This window comes from Eulemur rufifrons, chromosome 28 (genome assembly GCF_041146395.1).
Source record: "Eulemur rufifrons isolate Redbay chromosome 28, OSU_ERuf_1, whole genome shotgun sequence".
NCBI lineage: Eukaryota > Metazoa > Chordata > Mammalia > Primates > Lemuridae > Eulemur > Eulemur rufifrons.
The window spans coordinates 47,228,242-47,249,231 of NC_091010.1; the positions used below are offsets into that span (position 1 = coordinate 47,228,242).

A 20,990-nucleotide genomic window follows, 5' to 3' on the forward strand; every position below is an offset into this window, starting at 1 on the left:
GTTCTTATTGGTAGTACTCTTATTTATCTTGAGCTTTCTGGTGTAAGTTATTTTCCTCTCCTACCTTTTCCCACTTCTTTTGCTAAGTCTTTTTATTATAGTTCTAATGGGCTATATTTTATTATATCTGTGCTTTTTAATGGAAGCTGGCTTGGATCCCTTTTAGATGTAGGTGGGGCATAAATATATTATTATTAAAGAAGTATGACTAATAATTATTATTAATCATCATTATCATGAGCTTGGGTAATAACCTGATTTTATCCATTCCTATGTTTATAATAGAGACTGAATATTTTCGTCCTCTCTTTTGAACTGCTAGGAGGCCTCCCCAGCTCAGAGCAATAATAAGAAGTCAGCAGTGCTGACTACAGTCGGAAGCTTTGTGCATCTCCTTTCCCAGGTGATTGCCATATAGATCATCATAGGCTACTGAGCTCCTTCCTGCTCCTAATTACTATTTAATGGAATGTAGCTGTCCTTTTCCAACAACACTCTCCTGAGGCAGGAATGGAATCCCTTTCTTCAACTAATTGACAACGAGTTGACCTCGGAGGCATGGGGTGCTTCTGCCAGCAATTGTATAGTTCCTTTATATGTCTACACTACTCCTGTGTTAGAAACCGTGCCTTCAAATTTTTGACACTCAAAAGCCAACTATTCCTTCCGAAGCTGGACAGCTCTAGAGACATGCACTGAGGATGCTCCTGTAGAAATCTGGGAGTCTCTTTCACCCCCAGTCCTGATAGTCATTGTGTGGATAGAGCCTCCTCTGTCCCATTGATCCTCCGACTGTTAGAGAGTTAGAAGTTTTGGGGCTTTACCGATTCTCTAAATTTATCCTGCAGCTCCTCTGATGGCCTTTTCTTGAGACCCTTGTCACCTGGCTTGCTAGAAGTTCTCTGAAACATCTCTCTCTATTTCTTGGCACACTGGATCCACCTTGGCTTTGGTCATATAAATAATTTGGGGTTGGGGGAGGTCTATGGTTATCTCTAGTGGGTGAATCTACTTTCTTGTGAAATAAAATACGACACCATGGAACTAGCCTTTATTTTACCTCCTCAACAGCCTCTGGTAGCAGTTTCACAATAGCTTAGCTAAGCACTTTAATATCCACTCCTGCTAAAAAAGAACCAGCTCTCATCAATATTCCTGATGATTTATCTCAGGGAGATTATTTCAATTAATGTCTTAAAAATCAATTAATGCCTTGATTTCTCCAGGTTTCATTAACTGTTGCTACCCTCAAAGCCAAACAATGGGCAAGATTTCTTTTCGCCTTATCTGGCATAAGCTGCAAGTTATTCCCCAATACCTTTCCTCCCTTTCTTACATACTAAAATAATTTTATCTGGGGCACACTTCTGTCCAACTAGATACCACATTATCCACCTACCTTACAGCTAGGTATGATGACCATTTGATTAAGTTCTGGCCAGTGAAATGTCAGTGGAGCGAAATGCTTCCACTTACAAATTCTAGCTCATGTCCTTAAAGGATGGAACATGCCTTTGCTTTCTACTTTCCTACTTCCTGCTAGCTGGAGTGTGGAAGGAAGAACAGCAGCTGCAGCATGGGACAGAAGCTGTGTGTGGAGGATGACAGAGCAGAAAGGTAGAAGGAGCCTGGGCCCCATGTGGTTGTGAAGCCCCATATTCATCCAGGGCTTCTTATACCTCAGACTGTTATGTGAGAGAAAAATGGACCTCTATCTTATTTAAGCAACTGTTATTTTGGTCTTGTTATTGTAGCTAAATCAATATCCCAACATGTATTCATATGAATATATCCATGTCAGATAAGTACTTTGCAAAAGGAGCCTTTCTAAGAAAATAAACATTAAAAATGTTTTTTGCCTACATAGGGAAAAAATATGGAGCTGAAGTCAACAAACTGATAGCACAGAATTCCTGTCCTAATAAAAGTCAAGTCTAATCACAGATCTCTTGGTTGAAAGCATTTACTGGGTGTACAGAACCATGTTCCCTTTCTCAGTAGAAAGACCTTCCTTTAAAAAGTCTGTTGTTGTTATTGTCGTTGTTCTCCTCCTTTTTCTTCTTCCTCCTCCTCCTCCTCCTTCTTCTCTTCCTCCTTTTCCTCCTCCTCCTCCTTCTCCTGCTCCTTTAGCAATCCACCTCTCAACATCTTGTCTGCTGCTGTCCCACCCACACACTCTAATTAATGCTATTGGGTCATTCCAAGTTGGACTCCAAGTACCTCATGTGTCCTAAGATGGACAGTAGGCAGAAGAAAGCTGGAACGTGGAAATGAGGGAAGGGTCCTCAGAGTATGCACTGAAGGATTGTAGAAAACCAGGGCACATACTTTAACATCAGTGTGTCTACAGGGACTACAACTGAGAGAACTAGAACACTCACAACTTCAGTAACAGCCTACGAGCATTATAAGCCTTTTAGGGCTTAAGTTCGGAAGATTCAAGATCTAGAGAACCTATGATTACACATGGCCAAGGTCTTCTTAGGAAATCAGATTCAGGGCCAAAAAGTTTTATGAGTTGCTGTTGAAGGGAATTCAATCAGGCTGAAGGTCTGGAAAATGGAAAATGAATCCAAGATCTTGTTAGTGATCTCCCTAAAGTTTCTGCTATGCCTGAAATCTCAGCACAGCAGGAAGAACAGACCTACAGATACTTGTCCATGCTGAATTAATATAACAGATGATCTCAGGGGATAGAATACTGAAATCAGATACCTAGAAGACTGGAGATAGGACTAGGGAACAGGGCACAAGGATATACTTGTGATTAGCTGCTAGAACTTCCCTGTTCTATTCGATTCTGAATATAGACGCAAGAGAGAGCAAAAAAAAAAAAATTGATTCTTACACATTTGATACAGCCTTTAGCTGGTGGTTTATAAATTATTATGTGGTTCAGAACTGCTTGAAGAGTTTTCTTAAGACAGCAGTCAAACCAGGAAGTAAAAGGTCCTGAGGATAGTCTTTCTCTTCAGAATCATCCAGAAAAATATTGACCCTTAATAGCATTAATTTTGAAGGATTTTGAAACCTCAAGACATAACATGAACTTCAGTCAATGGCATGAGAGAAACATAAGACTTTTGTAGCTATGGTCTCCAAGCAGGAGGGCACACTGTGGGGGCAGAAGACACCAACTGTAGTAAGACCTAAGAGACTCGTCTTAATATCTTAATATGGGATTTCTCTGACTGATGAGTCAGTGATGATTCTATATATGTTCCCATAGAACATGACAGAGGAAGAGTTGTGCTTGCTCTTACTGACTTTTCTTTCTTTCTTTCTTTCTTTCTTTCTTTTTTCTTCTTCTTTTTTTTTTTTTCCTATTGTCAGGATCTTTCTCTGTCACCCAGACTGGAGTGAAGTGGCGTGATCATAGCTCACTGCACCCTAGAACTCCTGGGCTTAAGCTATGTCCTCCTGCCTCAGCCACCTGAGTAGCTGGGACTACAGGCATGCGCCACCATGCCCAGCTAATTTTTAAATTTTTCATAGAGACGAGATCTCCTTATGTTGCCCAGATTGGTACTGTGTTTACTCATAGATCTCAGAGACTGGTCATCTTGGAAAAACTAAAGCCACAGAAAGTAATGTAGCGCTGAGATGCAAAGGCTTTTTGCTGCTTAAATCCAGCTGAATCAAAAATATATTTAATGCTAGAAAATGAGGACGCATTAGAACAGGAGCCCCTGATGGTAAAGGCTGCCAAGGCTGGAGTCCTTGAAAATGTGGACCCAGAAGCAATGGAAAACCAGGCAGGAAAAACCTAGTGACCACACATATAGGGAGTCAGCCCAACTGGGATGCCACCATTTCTTGCACTGTCTTAACAATGATGAGGGAGAGGTAACTAAGTAATAGAGTCGGTAGTGTGTGATTTCACTATATAGAAGCCCTGGACTTTACTTGTAATTGTGCAGTCCAAACTACATGCACCAATAAGATATCGTGAAGATTACCGGATAATCAACACCATGACTTAAACCATATACTCACCTAATGCCCAGAATGGAGTACTGGGTCTATTAAGGGTAGCCTCATCATTGACTGGTTCATGAAGTGTTGCAAAAGAAAGGCCATCCAAGAAGACTATATGAAGATGGTTCTGGTCACCCCAGGTAAATGCATCGCCTCCTTTACTGCAGGGCTTTCTCACTCAGTACACAACAGGAGCCTCTCAAACAGTTCCATATTGAGGGAAAGCATAGTTAAGTAATTAATAATTGCTTGATTTTTAAAAAATTTAACAGAAACTACATCATTACCACTTTGAAGGGCATGAACTTTCTGAAACATCTTATCAAACTTTTCCTGGGGTTCAAAAACCAAAAGAGGAAAAATCCTTGGGGTTTCTAGTAGGGAGAGCCCTTAAAAAAAGCCTCAAGAAGTCATAGTCTTGTGTCAGGAACAGGAGAACAGGGAAAGGCTGTGAGACCGGGGACTAGAGGGGGGAAAAGAGGAGTCAAAAATTGTGGGCAGAGGTAAGTAAGAAGAAAGCAAAATGGACCAGTGCCTGGGGAGAGAGCAGAGAGCAAGGGAAGCAGGTACCTGAAGAGCCAGTCCAGTTCTCAGGGGTATCTGGCAGGAATCACTTTTCCTGACTCAGGTCATTGCTGAGTTTATTTGTCACAAAGTGCATCAAGAAATCCTCCTGCACTGACTTTATTACCGTCAGCCATCAGCACCTCGGGAGAGCCTTCTGCCCTACTTTTATCACCGTTAGTGGACATTTCATCACGTAGACAGCATTGCTGTGGCCTTCACACATCCTGCTAGTGTAAGCCAACCACAGCTTCTTATCTAAAATTCATATATTTTATATGTGTCCAGAAAATGGCTGAAATGATGTATACCAAACTATTAACAGTGCTTACAGGGAGGGGCTTTAACATTCTCTACATTATTGGACTTTTATAATAAAAAACAAGGACTACGCATTAGGTAAAAATTTAATAACAATATTCCCCGTTTAATTTTTTTGTGGAGGAAAGGGGTAGAATTATGTTGCAATGGAATGAAGAGAAATACTGTTTTGTACCTTCTTCCTCTTACTTGGCCTTTGAGACTCTGACTGTGACAAAGCTCTTGTATACTCATAGTCTGAGGCCTTAGTTGGCCCACCCCTGCCTCCTCCAGGATGAGAGCCAACACTTAAAACAAACAAGCAAGCAAGCAAATGCCAATGACTTTGTGCCTCCCTGGCCATGACTTAAAAAACAGTTAAAAACATTTTTAATGCTGTTAAACAAGCAAACAAGCAAGCAAATGGCAATGACTTTGGCCTGCCCTAGACCTGAATGAGTACCTGCTTCAGGCATCCACAAGATTTCCCAGATCTCCCTACACTACTTTATCCCCCACACCTTGCCAAGGTCCCAGAGCATCCACCACGGCAGCGCTCATCACACTCCATGTCACTGTTGGTTTACATGTCGGCCTCTCTTACTCCTTGAAAGCATAGGATGTGTCTCAAGTATTTCAGAGCCCTTAGCACTTGACCTACGGCTTGGCACATAGCATACCTGTTTGAATGAACGAATGCATGAATACCCAGGATCTTATCTTTGGTGTGAACATTTTGCTAATAAGCTCTCTTTGTCTCATCTGTTCTTTTCCTCCAGGCTATGAAACAATCTGATTTGACCAGCTCAAACTCAGTCTCCGAGCCAGTGGTTCTCAAACGTTTTGTTCTCAGAACCTCTTTGTAACTCTTAAACATTTTGAGGACTCCAAAAAGTTTTTGTTTATTTGGGTTTTTTTTTTTTTTTTTTTTTTTGAGACAGAGTCTCACTTTGTTGCCCAGGCTAGAGTGAGTGCCATGGCGTTAGCCTAGCTCACAGCAACCTCAAACTCCTGAGCTCAAGTGATCCTCCTGTCTCAGCCTCCCGAGTAGCTGGGACTACAGGCATGCACCACCATGCCCGGCTAATTTTTTCTATATATATTTTTAGCTGTCCATATAATTTCTTTCTATTTTTAGTAGAGATGGGGTCTCGCTTTTGCTCAGGCTGGTCTCGAACTCCTGAGCTCAAACGATCCGCCCACCTCGGCCTCCCAGAGTGCTAGGATTACAGGCGTGAGCCACCGCGCCCGGCCTATTTGGGTTATATCTATCAATCATGACCTTATTAGAAATGAAAACTCAGGGGAAATTTAAATATTTATTAATTCATTCATTTAAAAATGATAACAAGCCCAACACATGTAAATACAAATAACATATTTTTTAAAAAAGCTATATTTTTTCAGACAAAACACTTTTATAATGAAAAAAGTGCATTGTTTTACATGTCTGAAAGTTTCCTTAATGTCTGGCTTAATAGAAAACGGCTGTATTCTCATATCTGCTTCCGCCTTTACTCTGTTGCAATATGTTGTTTTGGCTGAAGTGTATGGAAAATATGACCTTATATAAATATGCTTTTGGGTAAGAGAGGATCTCACAAACCTTCTGAAAGGGGCTCAGGAAGTCCCAGTGGTCTTCAGAGCACACTTTTGAGAACTGCTGCCCTATGCCTTGTCTCTGTAACTAGAACCTCTGCCCTGTCCTGAGGATCTGCTTGAACTTAAAACCCAGCCTTCCCGCTGCCACCACCCAATAACAGGGAGATTATTATCAATATCATTATAATCCCTTACCTGTGTACCTTATTTCATAGTTTTCAAATAGCTTTCCCTTATACTGTCTCCCAACTGCTTGTCAGCTATGTCTGATGATTCTTCCGCCTTACCCATGAAGCATGAAGTTCAGAGTGACTTGTTCAGGGTCATTTGGCTGGCAAGACACAGAGCTAGTACCCAAATTTGTGCCTTGCTCTTTCTCTGGCCACTTATACCAACAGTGCCCTAGCCTGATCTCATCTGTAATAATCCAGAGTTTTGAGATGTATTTCAATACTTTCCTAATTTATACCTTGATATGGAACGGCTACTGATAGTTATCGAAAGCCTACTATATTCCAGGCACTGCACTAAGTACCTTATTTGTTTTCTACCAGCCTCACAAATGTAGACATTATCCTCACTTGAGAAGGAAATCAAGGCTCCAGAGATATTTAAGTATCTTGACCTATCTTGCCAAAGACACATGGCTCATAACTGGTAGGACCATCATTTGGATCAGGTCACCTTACTCCAGGCCCCATGTTCTTTCCATTATGTGACTGTGCCTTCACTAAAATCATGGCTCTATGTGACCAATTATCTTCTGACATCATTACAGCCACACAGGAGCTCACCCACACTCACTTCCTGAACCTCCAATATATTTCTGTTCCTCTCCTTGTTGATTCTAGAAATGCTCAGTCAAGAAAGATATCTTCCTGATCTCCAGGCTCACTTCAACCTCTCCTATTAATGCAATTCCTCCAATCTATTAACAGAACCTTGAAATCTACAGAAGAAAGTAGAGTGGAGATAAACCAGTGCTGAATAAAGAACATCAAGTTGACATTAATTGATGTGTAGACATAAATCACCAAAGGCTGAGGGTCTCTGCCCTCCTCCCCAGCTCCATGGTGACCAGACCCAGTCTTGTCCTGGCTTAGAGCCTCTCCTAAACAGGGCCAGTCCCAGGTGCACCTGTGAGATAACAATAATGTCTCCTAAAACAAACAGTCATTGTTTCTACACAAAGACCTTCAATGTTTCCTCCAGCAACAAAAGGCTACAGCCATCCCTTCAAGAAGACAAAGGGCTGGAAGCCCTTTCATAAATATGATGGTGGTGTGGGGCCAGCAGGCAGGGAGAGGCAGGACTCCAGCACTTTCTCTGCTGAGGAATAGCTAGGACAGAACTGACTCTACCCGTCAGGAACAGTTATGAATGCCTGATCATTCCTGAACTATTTATATTACAATAACAACATTTTCCTACTCTATAGAAAATAAATAATATCTATGCCTTACAGGATTGCTGTCAGGATCAAATGATATAATAGGCGTGAAAGCCCTTTGTAAGGTTTAAAGGGCTGCACAATTGATATTATTATTATGAGAAGATGGATGGGTCACCACATTGCCTGCATAAAAAAGATAACTCTGTTTTAGCTAGATGAGATTCCAAATAGCCTTGGTTTCTAGGACCACCCCCCCAACAAGTTTCTAGAATAAAGCATAAAGGAGAGGAAATGTGGTCAATATGGCAAATGGTGATAGTTTATTAGGGCCCATCCCAGGCCACCTGCTGTACAGGTGATGCCTAACTTTGTTATTCTTTCCATTCCCAGGACCCCAGATCCTGGAAATGAGATCCCTGGTTCCCCACCAAGGGTCTAATTGTCCAAGTTCCCTGCCCCCTGTCCCTGCCCTGGGCCCTCCTAAAGCATAGCTTATGCAATTTATACAAAATTAAATATACATTATAAACTAAAACATGAGAAAACTTTCCATCCTCACTGCTAATCAAAGGCAAGTAAATGAAGATAAGTTGTACCATTTATACCTATTTAATAAGAAAAATTATAAATGAAAATATACAATTTTGATGAGGTTTTGACAGAATTGGTGTGATCTTACAGCACTGGTGGCATAATAAATTTGTATAAATTCCTTCCAGAGGCAGAATAACAACACATAATGAGCAGGAGATATTCCTATCATGTGGCCTAGTAATCTCTCTCCTTGGACATTCTCAAGGAAATAATACAAGAAAAACAGAAAAAAGGCAGCAGGTATAGATATTAATATATTTACACATAACTGGTAAATATTATAATAACAAGAGGAATATTTTAGTTAATTGCAGTGTGACAGTAGTCATGAAAATGAAAATATAAAAGCTACTTAGAAACATAAGGAAATGTTTCTGATCTAAATATAAGTGAAAGTATACAATATAACACAACTAGGTAAAAATATATATGTATGGATAAGGACTGGTAATATGAAAAAATGAAAATCTCTTTGGTGTAGTGGTGGTGAATTTCAAAATGTTCTTTAATGTTTTTATATCATCTTTTAAATACAGCAATAAAAAGACAAAGAAGCAGTCCACTAGTAGAATTTCCCAAGACCCTGCTTCTATTAGGGTAGGGCAAGGAGTTGTCTTTGCTAAGATGTTGACGGGTGTTAATAAATTAATGTGCAACATATTTGCATGCAGAGAGGCTGTAGCAGACTCTAGCCATTGAAAGCCACAGCATTTGGCCAAACAGTTGTGGAGATGGATTCTTTCTTCTTCCACGTGCTTGCTGTGTGGCCTTGGGCAAGATATGTGACTTATCTAAACCTTTCCTGATTTGTAAAATGGGAGTGATACTGGAGCCAATTTCATAGAGCTATTAGGAGTAGTCAATGAGATAAAGTACACAGCATAGTGCTAGGCACACTGAAAAATTATTCAAGAAAGGTTTGTTGTTTGTGCTGTTAATAATGATGATCATAGTGGTGGTGGTGAGAAACTGAGGCCTTCTGGAGAAAGTGCTTTAACTTAAAAGTCTAACGTTACATAAGGATGCTGTTCAAGTGATACTATCCCTGTATGTGGAGCCAACTATAAATTTTGAAAGGTATTTTTATTGTATTTATTTATTTGTTTTTAATTTTATTTTTAATTGACAGATAATGATCCCATATATTTACGGGGTACAATATGATGTTTTGTTACATGTATGTATTGTGGAATGATCAAATCAGGCTAATTATGAGCATACTCATCACCTCAAATGTTTATCATTTCTTATTTATTTTTTAACTAAATTAATTAATTTATTTTGTAGAGATGGGGGTCTCACTATATTGCCCAGGCTGGTCTCAAACTCCTAGGCTCAAGTGATCTTCCTGCCTTGGCCTCCCAAAATGCTAGGATTACAGGTGTGAGCCACCATACCCTGCCTTTTTATAATTTCTTTATGGTAAGGACATTAGGCCGGGCGCGGTGGCTCACGCCTGTAATCCTAGCACTCTGGGAGGCCCAGACGGGTGGATCGCTCAAGGTCAGGAGTTCGAGACCAGCCTGAGCAAGAGCGAGACCCCGTCTCTACTAAAAATAGAAAGAAATTATATGGACAACTAAAAATATATATAGAGAGAAAAATTAGCCGGGCATAGTGGCACATGCCTGTAGTCCCAGCTACTCGGGAGGCTGAGGCAGGAGGATCGCTTGAGCCCAGGAGTTTGAGGTTGCTGTGAGCTAGGCTGACGCCACGGCACTCACTCTAGCCTGGGCAACAAAGTGAGACTCTGTCTCAGAAAAAAAAAAAGAACATTAAAAATCCTCTCTTTTGGCTATTTTGAAAGATATAATGCATCATTATTAACTATAGTCATGAAAGGTATTTTTAATACACTTTAAAAATAAACTTTTGCAAGGGTTAAGTTGTACTGAAATGAATATTTTTTTAAAAAAGAAAAATAAACTTTATTTTTTTAGAGCAGTTGTAGTTTCCCAGCAAAATTGAGTGAAAGATAGAGAGATTTGCCATATATCCCCAGCCCCTACATAGGCACAGCCTTCCCTACTATCAAATCTCCCACCTGTGTACATTCCTTACACAATGAACCTTCATTGACACATCATTATCACCCAAAGTACACAGTTTACATCAGGGTTCACTCTTGCTGCTGTATAGCTGTGGGTTTTGACAAATGTATAATGCAATGTATCCACTGTTAACAGTATCATACAGAGTTGTTTCACTGCCCTAAAAATCTTCTGTGCTTTGCTTATTCATTCTTCCCTCTCTTCAACCCTGGGAAACCACTGGCTAGGTCTACTGTCTTCATAGTTTTGCCTTTTCCAGAATGGCATATAGTTGGAATCATACAGTATGCAGCCTTCTCAGATTGGCTTCTTTCTTTTTCTTTTTTCTTTCTTTCTTTCTTTCTTTTTTTTTTTTTTTGTGACAGAGTCTTTCTGTGTCACCCCAGGTAGAGTGCAGTGGCATCAGCCTAGCTCACAGCAACCTCAAACTCCTGGGCTCACACAATCCTCCTGCCTCAGCCTCCCGAGTAGCTGGGACTACAGGTGTGCACCACGACGCCAGCTAATTTTTCTATTTTTAGTAGAGACAGGGTCTCGTTTTTGGTCAGGCTGGTCTCGAACTCTGAGCTCAAGCGATCCTCCCGCCCCAGCCTCCCACAGTGCTAGGATTACGAGTGCCCAGCTGAGGATCCGCCTTTACAGGGGTCTCAAGTCTCCTGAGTTAGGCAATCCTCCCACCTCGTTAGCTTTTCTTTGGATGGTATTTTTTTACAACCAGTCTAGATGACCAAGTGAGTGTTTTGAAATTCCACTAGATAATATAATTACTACCAGTAGTTGTGTAAGATTCTTTATACATGTTATCTCTGTAAGATAAATAATATTATTCTTTTTCTACCAACAAGGAAGTGTTCAAGGTCACAAAGTCAATGAGTGGCAGAGCACGTATTTGAATCCAGTTTTTCTGACTCCAGTGTTTTCATGTTTCCATCATGCCGCAGTATTTATCTAATACTAAACATGGATCCTGGAACATTTGAGCCCAGTCACAGGAACGGACAGGAGAAAGCACACTGGCAAATGTGCCTAGCCAACTGCATGTCTCTCCAGTTCTTAGGAAACAGCATCCTGAGAGAACAACACAACAGCCACCCTGCTTTATGCCGGATTCCAGGCTTAGCACTTGTCTTCCCCATCCTTAGGCAGGAAAGCTCAGTCAGCATACTGATTAGTGTTTCTTAACCTTTTCTTGCATTAGCCATCCCCCCAGGAGCCTCTGTAGACATTTTCTTCTAATCAGTCCCCAATCCAATTAAGTTATAATACCAGAGATAGACTCTATATTTGTTTATGTACTTGGCTCTTTGGAGGGCCAAAAGCCATTATAATATCTAAGATGGGTTCTTTCCTTTGCCTTCCCAGAAACTACTTTTACCCTTGGGGGCTACATCACCCCCACTGAGAATGCATCATCTAGTTGCAGATGGCCAGGGCTCAGGGAGGCTAACAGGCAGCTGAGATACGAGGGAGGTGAGGCCAGGACCTTGGAGAGCACCAGAGTGGCCCTGCTGAGACCTGTCCAAGGCTCCATGTTGCCTGAAGAGATGTCTGAAAGAAGGAGGAGGCATGGAGAGGATGGGGGCTAGGAAACTAGTATTGGTATTATTTTACTAAAGGTTGTAGGAAACATCGGAATATGAAGGCCTCCAAATTCTATTTCATAAAAAGTTCTTGTGGGGGCTGGCACTTTGTGGGTGTGGACTTCAATTCTCAAGGTCAATGGTAGTTAAATGGCATATCTTCAGGTAGTTTAATGATTTCAAGATCTTTACTAAGAGCCCATCTCCATAGGAGTTAGAGTTTTCAGAGGTTTAAAGCTGTCATATTAATCCTCCCTTTCTCCCCCTTCAATGCTGGTTAGGTTCATGATGCTGTAGTATAGTTTTACAGTGCCTGCTGTGAGTTGAAGATAATAGACATTGTTTACCATGTGGCAGACAGATACTGTGCCACGCCATTTTAGTTAACCTTCACAACTATCTTATCAGGTGGGTATGATCATTACCCAAGGCTAAGAGAGATTAGCAAACTTGCTCAGGAACACACAGCTGATCACTGGAAATGCCAGGCCTTGAACCCAGACAGTCTGACTTCAGAGCCCTAGTGCATACCCAGCATGCTATACTACCACTAGATTGACTCAGTGGCCCTGATAAGGTTTTTGTGTGGCTTTAAAAAAAAAAACCCATTAATATGCTTAGCACAGGACTATCATCTTCCCCATCAGCTTTCCCAGAGATACCACTCTGACCCAAGGTCAGGCTTTTATCCTCTCCCCAGTAGAACTCAAAATTTATCATGTCACTCCTCTGCTTATAACCTTTCAGTGGCTCCCCTTGTAGCCTTTAGGGTAAAATCCAAATTCCTTATCATGCCTTATAAGGTCTTTCATGATATACCCCTGCTTATATGGCCAGCCTCATCATCTTCTACCACTTTGCTTCTCAGACTCTCTGTTCCAGTAGCATTGATTGATGTACTTTCACTAGACTGTGCCCTCTGTCCTCCCTGGGTCTTGGCACATGCTGTTCCCTCTTCCCAGAAACTTCCTTTCTCTTCACCTCCCTTTCAAGGAGCTAAATACTCCTCATATCTCAGGTTTCAGCTCAGATACCACTTCTTCTGCATGTCCTCATAGAACCCCCAAATACGGATACAACAGAAGTAATAGCATCACAGTACTCCGTGCTGGTCAGATTGCCTGTAGTATATTTTGTCCAGTACTGAACATCATATAGATCAGAGACAGGCAACCAGTATGGTGAGCATTCTGAAATAGATTTTAATATATACTAGTACTGAGTTAATAACTTCATGGATGTTATCTCACATAATCCTATTGGATTGGGCAGGTACAGATGAGGAAACTGAAACTCAAAGAAGTTAAAAAAATTGCTCAAGTTCCCTCAGAAGGTAAATGGTAGAGCATGGTTTTTGAAACCAAATCTGTGCAAATTCAGAGCCTTCAATCTCTGCATAATATTACCTCTGGAAACCATATTATAATGGCTAGTTTAGTGATAAAATAGAAATTATTTAATCTGGAGAACAGATGACCAAGAAGCAGCTACCCTCATTCAAGGGTTGCAAAGTATAATTTCAGGAAGATGGCTCAACAGAAGAAAGAAAGTTAGCCCTGGAGGGGAAAGGCCCAAGTATCAGCTGCCTATGTGTCCCTCAGCCCAGTGGCTGCCACAGAGTAGGGTGCTCCATAGATGGAAGGAAATAGAACTGCCAACAGTAGAATGAGTTGCCCCATGAAACAGTGACAGTCCCTACAATGGGACTGGTTGGCCATCTGACAGAGCACCATGGGAGGGATCACAGAAAAGGGGTCTGTGTGTTCTGCATCCTTGAACTAGATGACCTGGAAAGCCCCTGGCCACTCAAGAATTCTGCAATTGTTGGACTGAGTCTGTGACTCAGACTTGGCAAGTCACAGCCCACCTGGCATTCATCAGTGCTTTGAGATCTCAGAAAGTAGAGAACACAAGTGGATGGGACTCCTGAGCTTCCAGAACCCAAGCTTTTACCCCTTCCAGCCCCATACTGAGGAGTCTGAAATGGTCCACTGTAACTCTGGGGAGCTAGAAACCTCCCAATCCTATTCCCAAGGCAAATCTGGAAATAGAGACATTTAAGTCATGTTTATAGAAAGGTTCTGCCTGTGGGTTTCAGCTGCTGTCACAGGACCTGAAAAAGGAGATGAATACTCCTTGCTAGCAGATGGTCAAGACAAAAAAATTAATATGTCAACAAATGAATTTCTGACAGTCATTTGCTGAAAGAAATCGAATGGACCCCACAGAATGTACATTGCGTCGGCCATTGTTCCTCACACACACTGTCTCCTCTCACTCCATGCTGAATGACCGGTGGCAAACACTCAGGACTTCCCACTCTGTCCAGCACAGAGTGAGTTCCAACACAGAACAGCCAGAGGCAAGCACTTTCTGCTCAGCTCTCCTAGAGGGCTCACACAAATGGGTGTGGCTCAAAAGAAGATAAAACTTTCCCTCAAACCTTATGCTATCAAACTCTCTGATTCCACTTTTGAAAGATTCATGCACCCTAAAAAGAATAGAGCCTTCCGGAGTATATGAGGCCACTAATAACAAAGGCATCTTAGTTGTATGGTCCAACCCACAGCTTTAATCCACACACACATCCACAAACAACTACACATACAACTCTAATAAATTAGGCAAACTTCACTTGTGCTACTTTTCAAAGAAGTAATAAACTAAATACAAAATTTTTATCCTCATCTATAGACTAATAGAGTCTGTTTAGTTCCAACTTTATTATCTACAGTTCTTTGACTCTATCTTCCCATGGTGTTCCCTTCTGTCTTTTCACCTGCTTCTTGCGACTTAGAGACAAAAGCTTTCCCGTTTCTGTCTGTAGCTAGAGCTTCAGATAAGCTTCCCTCAGTGGCCCCTGGCGTGGTGTGGTGGCCTCTCCCTTGACATCTGTCACCACATCTCTAACTCTCTTTTCAGGGATCTGGGCTCTAAGGCCTCCTGAATCTTCTTCTTGCTACCTCTAAAGAAATATGGATCAGATATAGTATGCCAGCTAACTATGTGAAACCCACCAAACTATTTTTTCCAAACAGGAGGGAGTGGCCTTCCACTCTTTACAGAGGGGTTAAAACTTCCACCTGCTGATAGGAAACAATGGCTGCTGAGCCAATGGCAGTAACTTACACTTAAAAACTGGGCTTCCCTTGTAATTCTTGACAAAACAACTTTTATTAACTGGTTTTCAATGACCTACCTTCCTCTACTGACAAGTCCTTTTAAAACAAAATGCCTTATGCTGAAAAGGCAATAAATTGGATTTGCGTGTTGATATCCAGAGCTCCCAGAACACAGAGCCACAGATGCTGCCTGCAGAAATCCATGCACAGATACCACACACACAGGTGCTTATCGCAGACAGGTGTACACAAAGGCAGATGCTACTCACATAGACAGATGTCCGCCAGGAACACGACATATACCAAAAGCTCCCGCAGGGTGGTCTTGACATAAAGTTCCCGGTTCTCAGCTGTGTTCTCAGTCAGGGCTGTTCCCCAAAGTCCTAAGGGGCATTGGAGAGATGCCCAGAATCCCTAAGAGCAGTGTTCCTGGCGGTTATCCCCACCCATCTGTCCCTAGCTTTACCCCTGTGGCCACCCCAGCCCTTCCTTACCCATCACCTTGTCCCTTGGCTGAATCTGGCTACACCCATGCCTGCCCACCCACATCCAGCTCCCTGGGGTAGACAGGGTGAAGGCACTGGGTAGCAGAGAACAAAGGCATGAAAAGGAGGAACTTGTTCTGGGGAGGGGTGCATTCCAGGGTATCATGATATCCATGTCTTCCCTCAAGCTTCCAGACACCCCTCTGGGTCCCCAAGTGATGACCATGCCAGGCCCCCCTTCTGGTAGACCTCTAGACGGGTCTCTGTGTTCTGGGGCATGCAGCTCTAACACAGGCAATTCACAAACCCCAAAGAGACACTGAGATGTCACCTTTTATTCAGATCACATTTCCCCTCTAGAAGCTTTTGGTGACCCCTTCTCCTGATTCCAATATCCCAGGAGAACCCTCCCTTCACCTGGTACCTCTGATGCCACGACGGATATGGAGGCAGCAGCTGGACACCAGCGTCTTGTGTGCCTTCTCCTGGGCTTCATCTTCAGGCTTCTTGGGTTGGGGCTGGGGAGGCACTGCACTGGAGACAGTGCAGATCCTCAATGTCCTGTGCGGGGAGGGGGGACCACTGTAGGCGGGGTTGTCCCAGGCTCCCCTCCCCAGCTTTTGCAGCTCCTGCCCCTCAGAACTCTCCACAGCATTCATGGGGAATGAGGCAGGGGTCTGGCACCCCAGGTGCCCACTCTCTGCTAGAGAAAGATGGAGCAAAGGCACAGCCCAGCCTGGCCCGAGGGGGGCAGGGGAAAGGGAGCCTGAGAGCAGCTGCTCCAACACAGCCTCTGCCTCCTGCCTTTTGTAGGGGGAAATCTGTGCCTGGTGGGGGAGGGAGCAGAAGAGGATGGGGTGGGGAGTGACCATCAATCCTGCCAGGGGCTCTCACTGTCCTGTTAGCTGCAAGTCCCAGGGGACAAGAAGAAAGGGGATGTGAGGGAACTGGGAGTTAGGGGTTTGAAGAGGGGAGAGAGGGGAATATGAGGAAGACGTGGAGCCTGGGGGCGGCAGGAGGGATGGGTGAAAGAGGAGAGCTCTGGGGATGAAGGTGCCCAGTGGAGGGATGGGCCAGAAGTCAGACAGACAAGATGATGAAAGAGCAGTGGGAGGAGCTGAGAAAAGAGGGGGCCTAGGAGCCTTTATTGTGGGTCTGAGCTAATTTCCACTAAAAGCTTCTGAAAGGGCCGACATGGATCGGGGTGGGGCCCAAGGCCAGGCTGAGAGACTAAACCTGGAGGCCTCCCTACCCGACCCAAAGTGCCTGAGGCTTCTTTAATGTCTCACCTTGAGCTGTCCCCAGTGGAGTGGAGAAAGCAGCTCCCCTCCCTCACTCCACTCTCATGGCTGGAGGGAAAGGACAGTGTCAGGAGGAATCCCCATCCCAGATACCTGAGGGACAGGGTCTCTGACCCTGAGGAGGAGAGAGAAGGACTGCAGAGTTCTAGATTGTCTGTATGCCTTTTTCTGAGGCTTGCCCTCCCATGGTGTATAGTGGAGGCACAGAAAGAGAAGGGTATTCCTTAAGGATGTGGGGCTCAGTTTAGGAAAAAGGCTAAGTCCTGATTGGGAAGCGGGATCAGAGAGCAAAAGTCGATGTAACTTGGGACTCCTTAAAGGAGTGGATATCTGGACCCAGCTGACTTGGCAACCTTTCCCTATGGCTGCTAGGCCTAGAATTGTAAGCTGGAGCACAGCATGGAAACATGAGTGATTTCAGGATTGATCTGGTTTCTTTCTAACCTCAGGTCTCTGAAGTAAAACCCTGGTATGGCCTCAAGCATATCCCTGCCTATGCCCTGCTCCAGCCTCTGAGCTCCTGCCCTGGCTCACTGACAGATATGCACTGTGCCCCAGAATGGGGCTGGTCCCATAAGTGCTGGTGGTCACCCTGCAGTTTCTCATCCCTGAAGGCTGAAGAGGGGGCTGCCCTCTCTCAACTCCTGGTTCTCCACCTAGGGCTACTCTCTTGCTGCACTGGCTTTAAGCCCATCTTCACATATAGTAAAACATTAGCCTTTAACGAGACACCAGTCTCCAGACAACACAGGGCTGGACTTTGATAAATAAGTGTATTCTGACTCCTAAGGCAGACTTGAGTAAGTAGCTGTTGTACCCTGATTCTGCTGCATGAATCTCCTGCCCCAGGCCCAGATGCTATTAAGAGAAAGAACTCTCTGCTTGGATGGAGCTGAGGAACTGTCAGTGAGCCTTCCTACAGAGAGAAGTGCCTATCTCTCCATTTACCAGCCAGCGAGACACATTCCAATGTGCCTGTTTTCTTCGGGAAGAAAAAGGATGAGATACATCTATGGCCAATTTATTTTCAACAAAGGTGTCAAGAACACACATGAGGAAAGGACAATCTCTTCAATAATGGTGTTGGGAAAACTGGATATCCACATACAGAAGAATGAAAATGGACTCTTATCTCACCCTTTATACAAGAATCAATCTGAAATGGATTAAAGACTTAAATGTAAGACCTCACACTAAAAATCTACTGGAAGAAAACTTGGGGGAAAAGCTCCATGACATTGGTCTGGGCAGTGACTTCTTAGATATGACCCCAAAAGTACAGGCAACAAAAACAAAAATAGACAATGGCATTGCATCAGACTAAAAAGCTTCTGCACAGCCAAGGAAATAATTAATAGAGTGAAGAGACAACCCACCAATTGGGAGAAAATATTTGCAAATCATACATTGGATAAGGGGCTAATATCCAAAATATATGAGGAACTCAAACTATTCAATAATAAGAAAACAAATAACCCTATTTTAAAAATGGGCAAAGGACTTGAATAGACATTTCTCAAAAGAAGACATACAAATGGCCAAGGTATATATGAAAAAAATGGTCAACATCTCCAATCATAACAGAAATGCAAATTAAAACCACAATGAAATATCACCTTTCACCTCTTGGATTGGTTATTATCAAAAACATGAAAGATAACCAGTGTTGGTGAGGCTGTGGAGAAAAGGGAGCCCTTGTATACTGTTGGTGGCATTGTAAATTAGTACTGCTATTTTGGAAAACAGTACGGAGGCTCCTCAAAAAACTAAAAATAGAATCACCATATGTTCCAGCAATCCCACTACTCCAAAGGAGTTGAAATCAGCATATTGAAGACATGTCTGTGCTCCCATGTTTATTGCAGCATTATTCACAATAGCAAAGATATGGAAACAGCCTAAATTGTCCATCAACAGATATATGGGATTAAAAAATGTGAATATTAAGTGAAATAAGCCAGGCACAGTAAGACAGATGCTCACTTATATGTGGAACTTCTAAAAGTTAAAGTCATAGAAGTAGAGAGTAGAATGGTGGTTATCAGACAAGGGGGACCTGGGGGAAGTGGATAGGGAAAGGGGAGAGACAGGTTGGTCAACTGATACAAACTTACAGCTAGATAGGAGGAATACATTCTGGTGCTCAATTGCACAGCACAGTGACTATAGTTAAAATAATGTATTACATATTTCAAAATAGCTAAAAGAGGATTTTAAATTTTCTCAGCACAAGGAAATGATAAATATTTGAGGTGAGGAATATGCTAATGAGCCCAATTTGGTCAATACATAGTGTATACATGTACCAAAACATCACCATAAATATATAACTCTCATTTGTCAATTAAAAATAGAATAAAACTTTTTAAAATGCAGCAATTGGAGGCATGAATAATGTTAGATAACGTATTTTAATGGTATAGACATTAAAAATTAGGAGGTTTAGAGGAAAGGGCAGGTTCCCCAGAGGAAATGGAACTGAAGCTAGATCTTGACAGATGGGTGAGATTTGAGGAGGAAGACCCCCACCTGGTTTGGATGGCGAAGTACTTCAAGGCAGAGGAAAAACAGATGGGGTTTTGGGGACCTGAAGATTTCTGGGGTGCTCACAGGGCTGTAGGAGGCTGGCCTTTAGTGCAGTTGGGAGAAAACAGTGGAGGGGGAAGGCCTGAGGTTGTATCATGAGGGTGAGCCCCGTTGCAGTTAAGGATTGCAGTACATGTGAGTCCCTGGAGGGAACATGGAAACTACCAGTTATTCAGACAGTGGTTAAAGAACAAAAGGAGGCTTTCTTTTCATCTGGGGCACTCATCTCAGATAATTTTTCATCAATAAAGAAATGAGTAGTTGATTCTTTCACTCTTCCTTTGCCAAAAGGTGATTTAATCCATGTTTAAGAGAAACATTCTTTTGAAATTTTTACTTACAGTTAAAAGTTTTCTCAAAAAAAAAAAAAACAAACCAAAAAAACCAGTTTCTCAATGGGTTGGAAATTTAAGGTAGTCTCAGATTTCTTTTAGATTTTTCTTCCGTCTTATAGTTTATACAAATATTGCTTCACCCTAGATATGAGTTATGGGTAGGAGGGATTTTTTTTTTTTTTTTTTTTTTTTTACCATAGAACACAGCATTCCAGAAAAACCTCATTTCCATTGATGAATGGCTACTGGCATACAGAAATCTGGCGTGTGGTTGAGGACAAGGGGTTCAGCTAACAGGGGAAAACTTTGAGAGGGAAGCCGTAATCAATCCCCCTTCAAATTCACTGGAGGTTCTGATGTATGAGGAAAGATAAAAGAATTACCTGTGTGTGGGTTGGCTGAATAGCCAGGGAGTGTAGGTGCCTGTGTGTGGGGTGGGGGCCTGACAGCCACACATAGATAATTGAAGGTATAAGCCCAGAGAAGGAATGGGATTGTGAAAGTGCTCTTTAGGGGATTAGCTAAGGGTAATGAATGAACTGAAGAAAAAAAAAAAGAAATGTTTCATTAAGAAGACTTTCATAATGGGTAAGATTCAAGCCGCCATAAAATAATCTCCCATGAGAGGTGTTGAAATTCCCATCCCTTGAGTCATGTGGAAGAGGCCTATAAAGTTTTGGAAGTGTACAACGCTGCCCTGGTGGCGGAACGGATTTGGTAGCCAAGACGATCCTTTGTCCTGATGTTTTGCAGCTCAATTTCTAAGATGAATCAATTGATAAACAATAAATTTGGAGACTCCCCAGAAGAAAAGAAAAAACAAAGAGAAAGGATGAGGAACTGTGCCAGTATCAACTATCTTGTGTTAAATAAGCTGACTGGGAAGGAAAAGGGGAGCTGCTGCCTCTTACCCACGAGCCTTTTCAACAATTGCAAAAGGCCCCTTGACTTGCAAAACTGGACCTCAGGACAGGGGTGATGAACAGGAAGCTAACAGTCTCGTCCAAAGAAGCAGGAGATGGTTTCTGATTCCCTTTGGGTCATTTTGAAATCTGGAGTAGGCTTGTGATCAGCAGGAATTTGAACAGAGGTTCATCAT

General features: G+C 42.5%; 1 protein-coding gene across 2 annotated transcripts in view; it reads right to left on the reverse strand.

The window, feature by feature from the left end:
• The window catches only part of PKD2L1 (polycystin 2 like 1, transient receptor potential cation channel), a 34,921-nt gene extending 18,473 nt beyond the window's left edge, over nt 1-16,448 (reverse strand). The window contains exons 1-2 of one of the 2 annotated variants that reach the window (XM_069460626.1): nt 16,094-16,448; nt 15,454-15,567 (exon numbers count right to left, since the gene is read on the reverse strand). In XM_069460626.1, the coding sequence (XP_069316727.1) occupies nt 15,454-15,567; nt 16,094-16,328 (349 nt within the window). In that variant the 5' untranslated portion in view covers nt 16,329-16,448. Of the gene's footprint in view, nt 1-15,453; nt 15,599-16,093 lie in introns of both variants that reach the window. The other variant, XM_069460627.1, reaches the window with a different exon arrangement.
• Nucleotides 16,449-20,990: the final 4,542 nt, after the last annotated feature.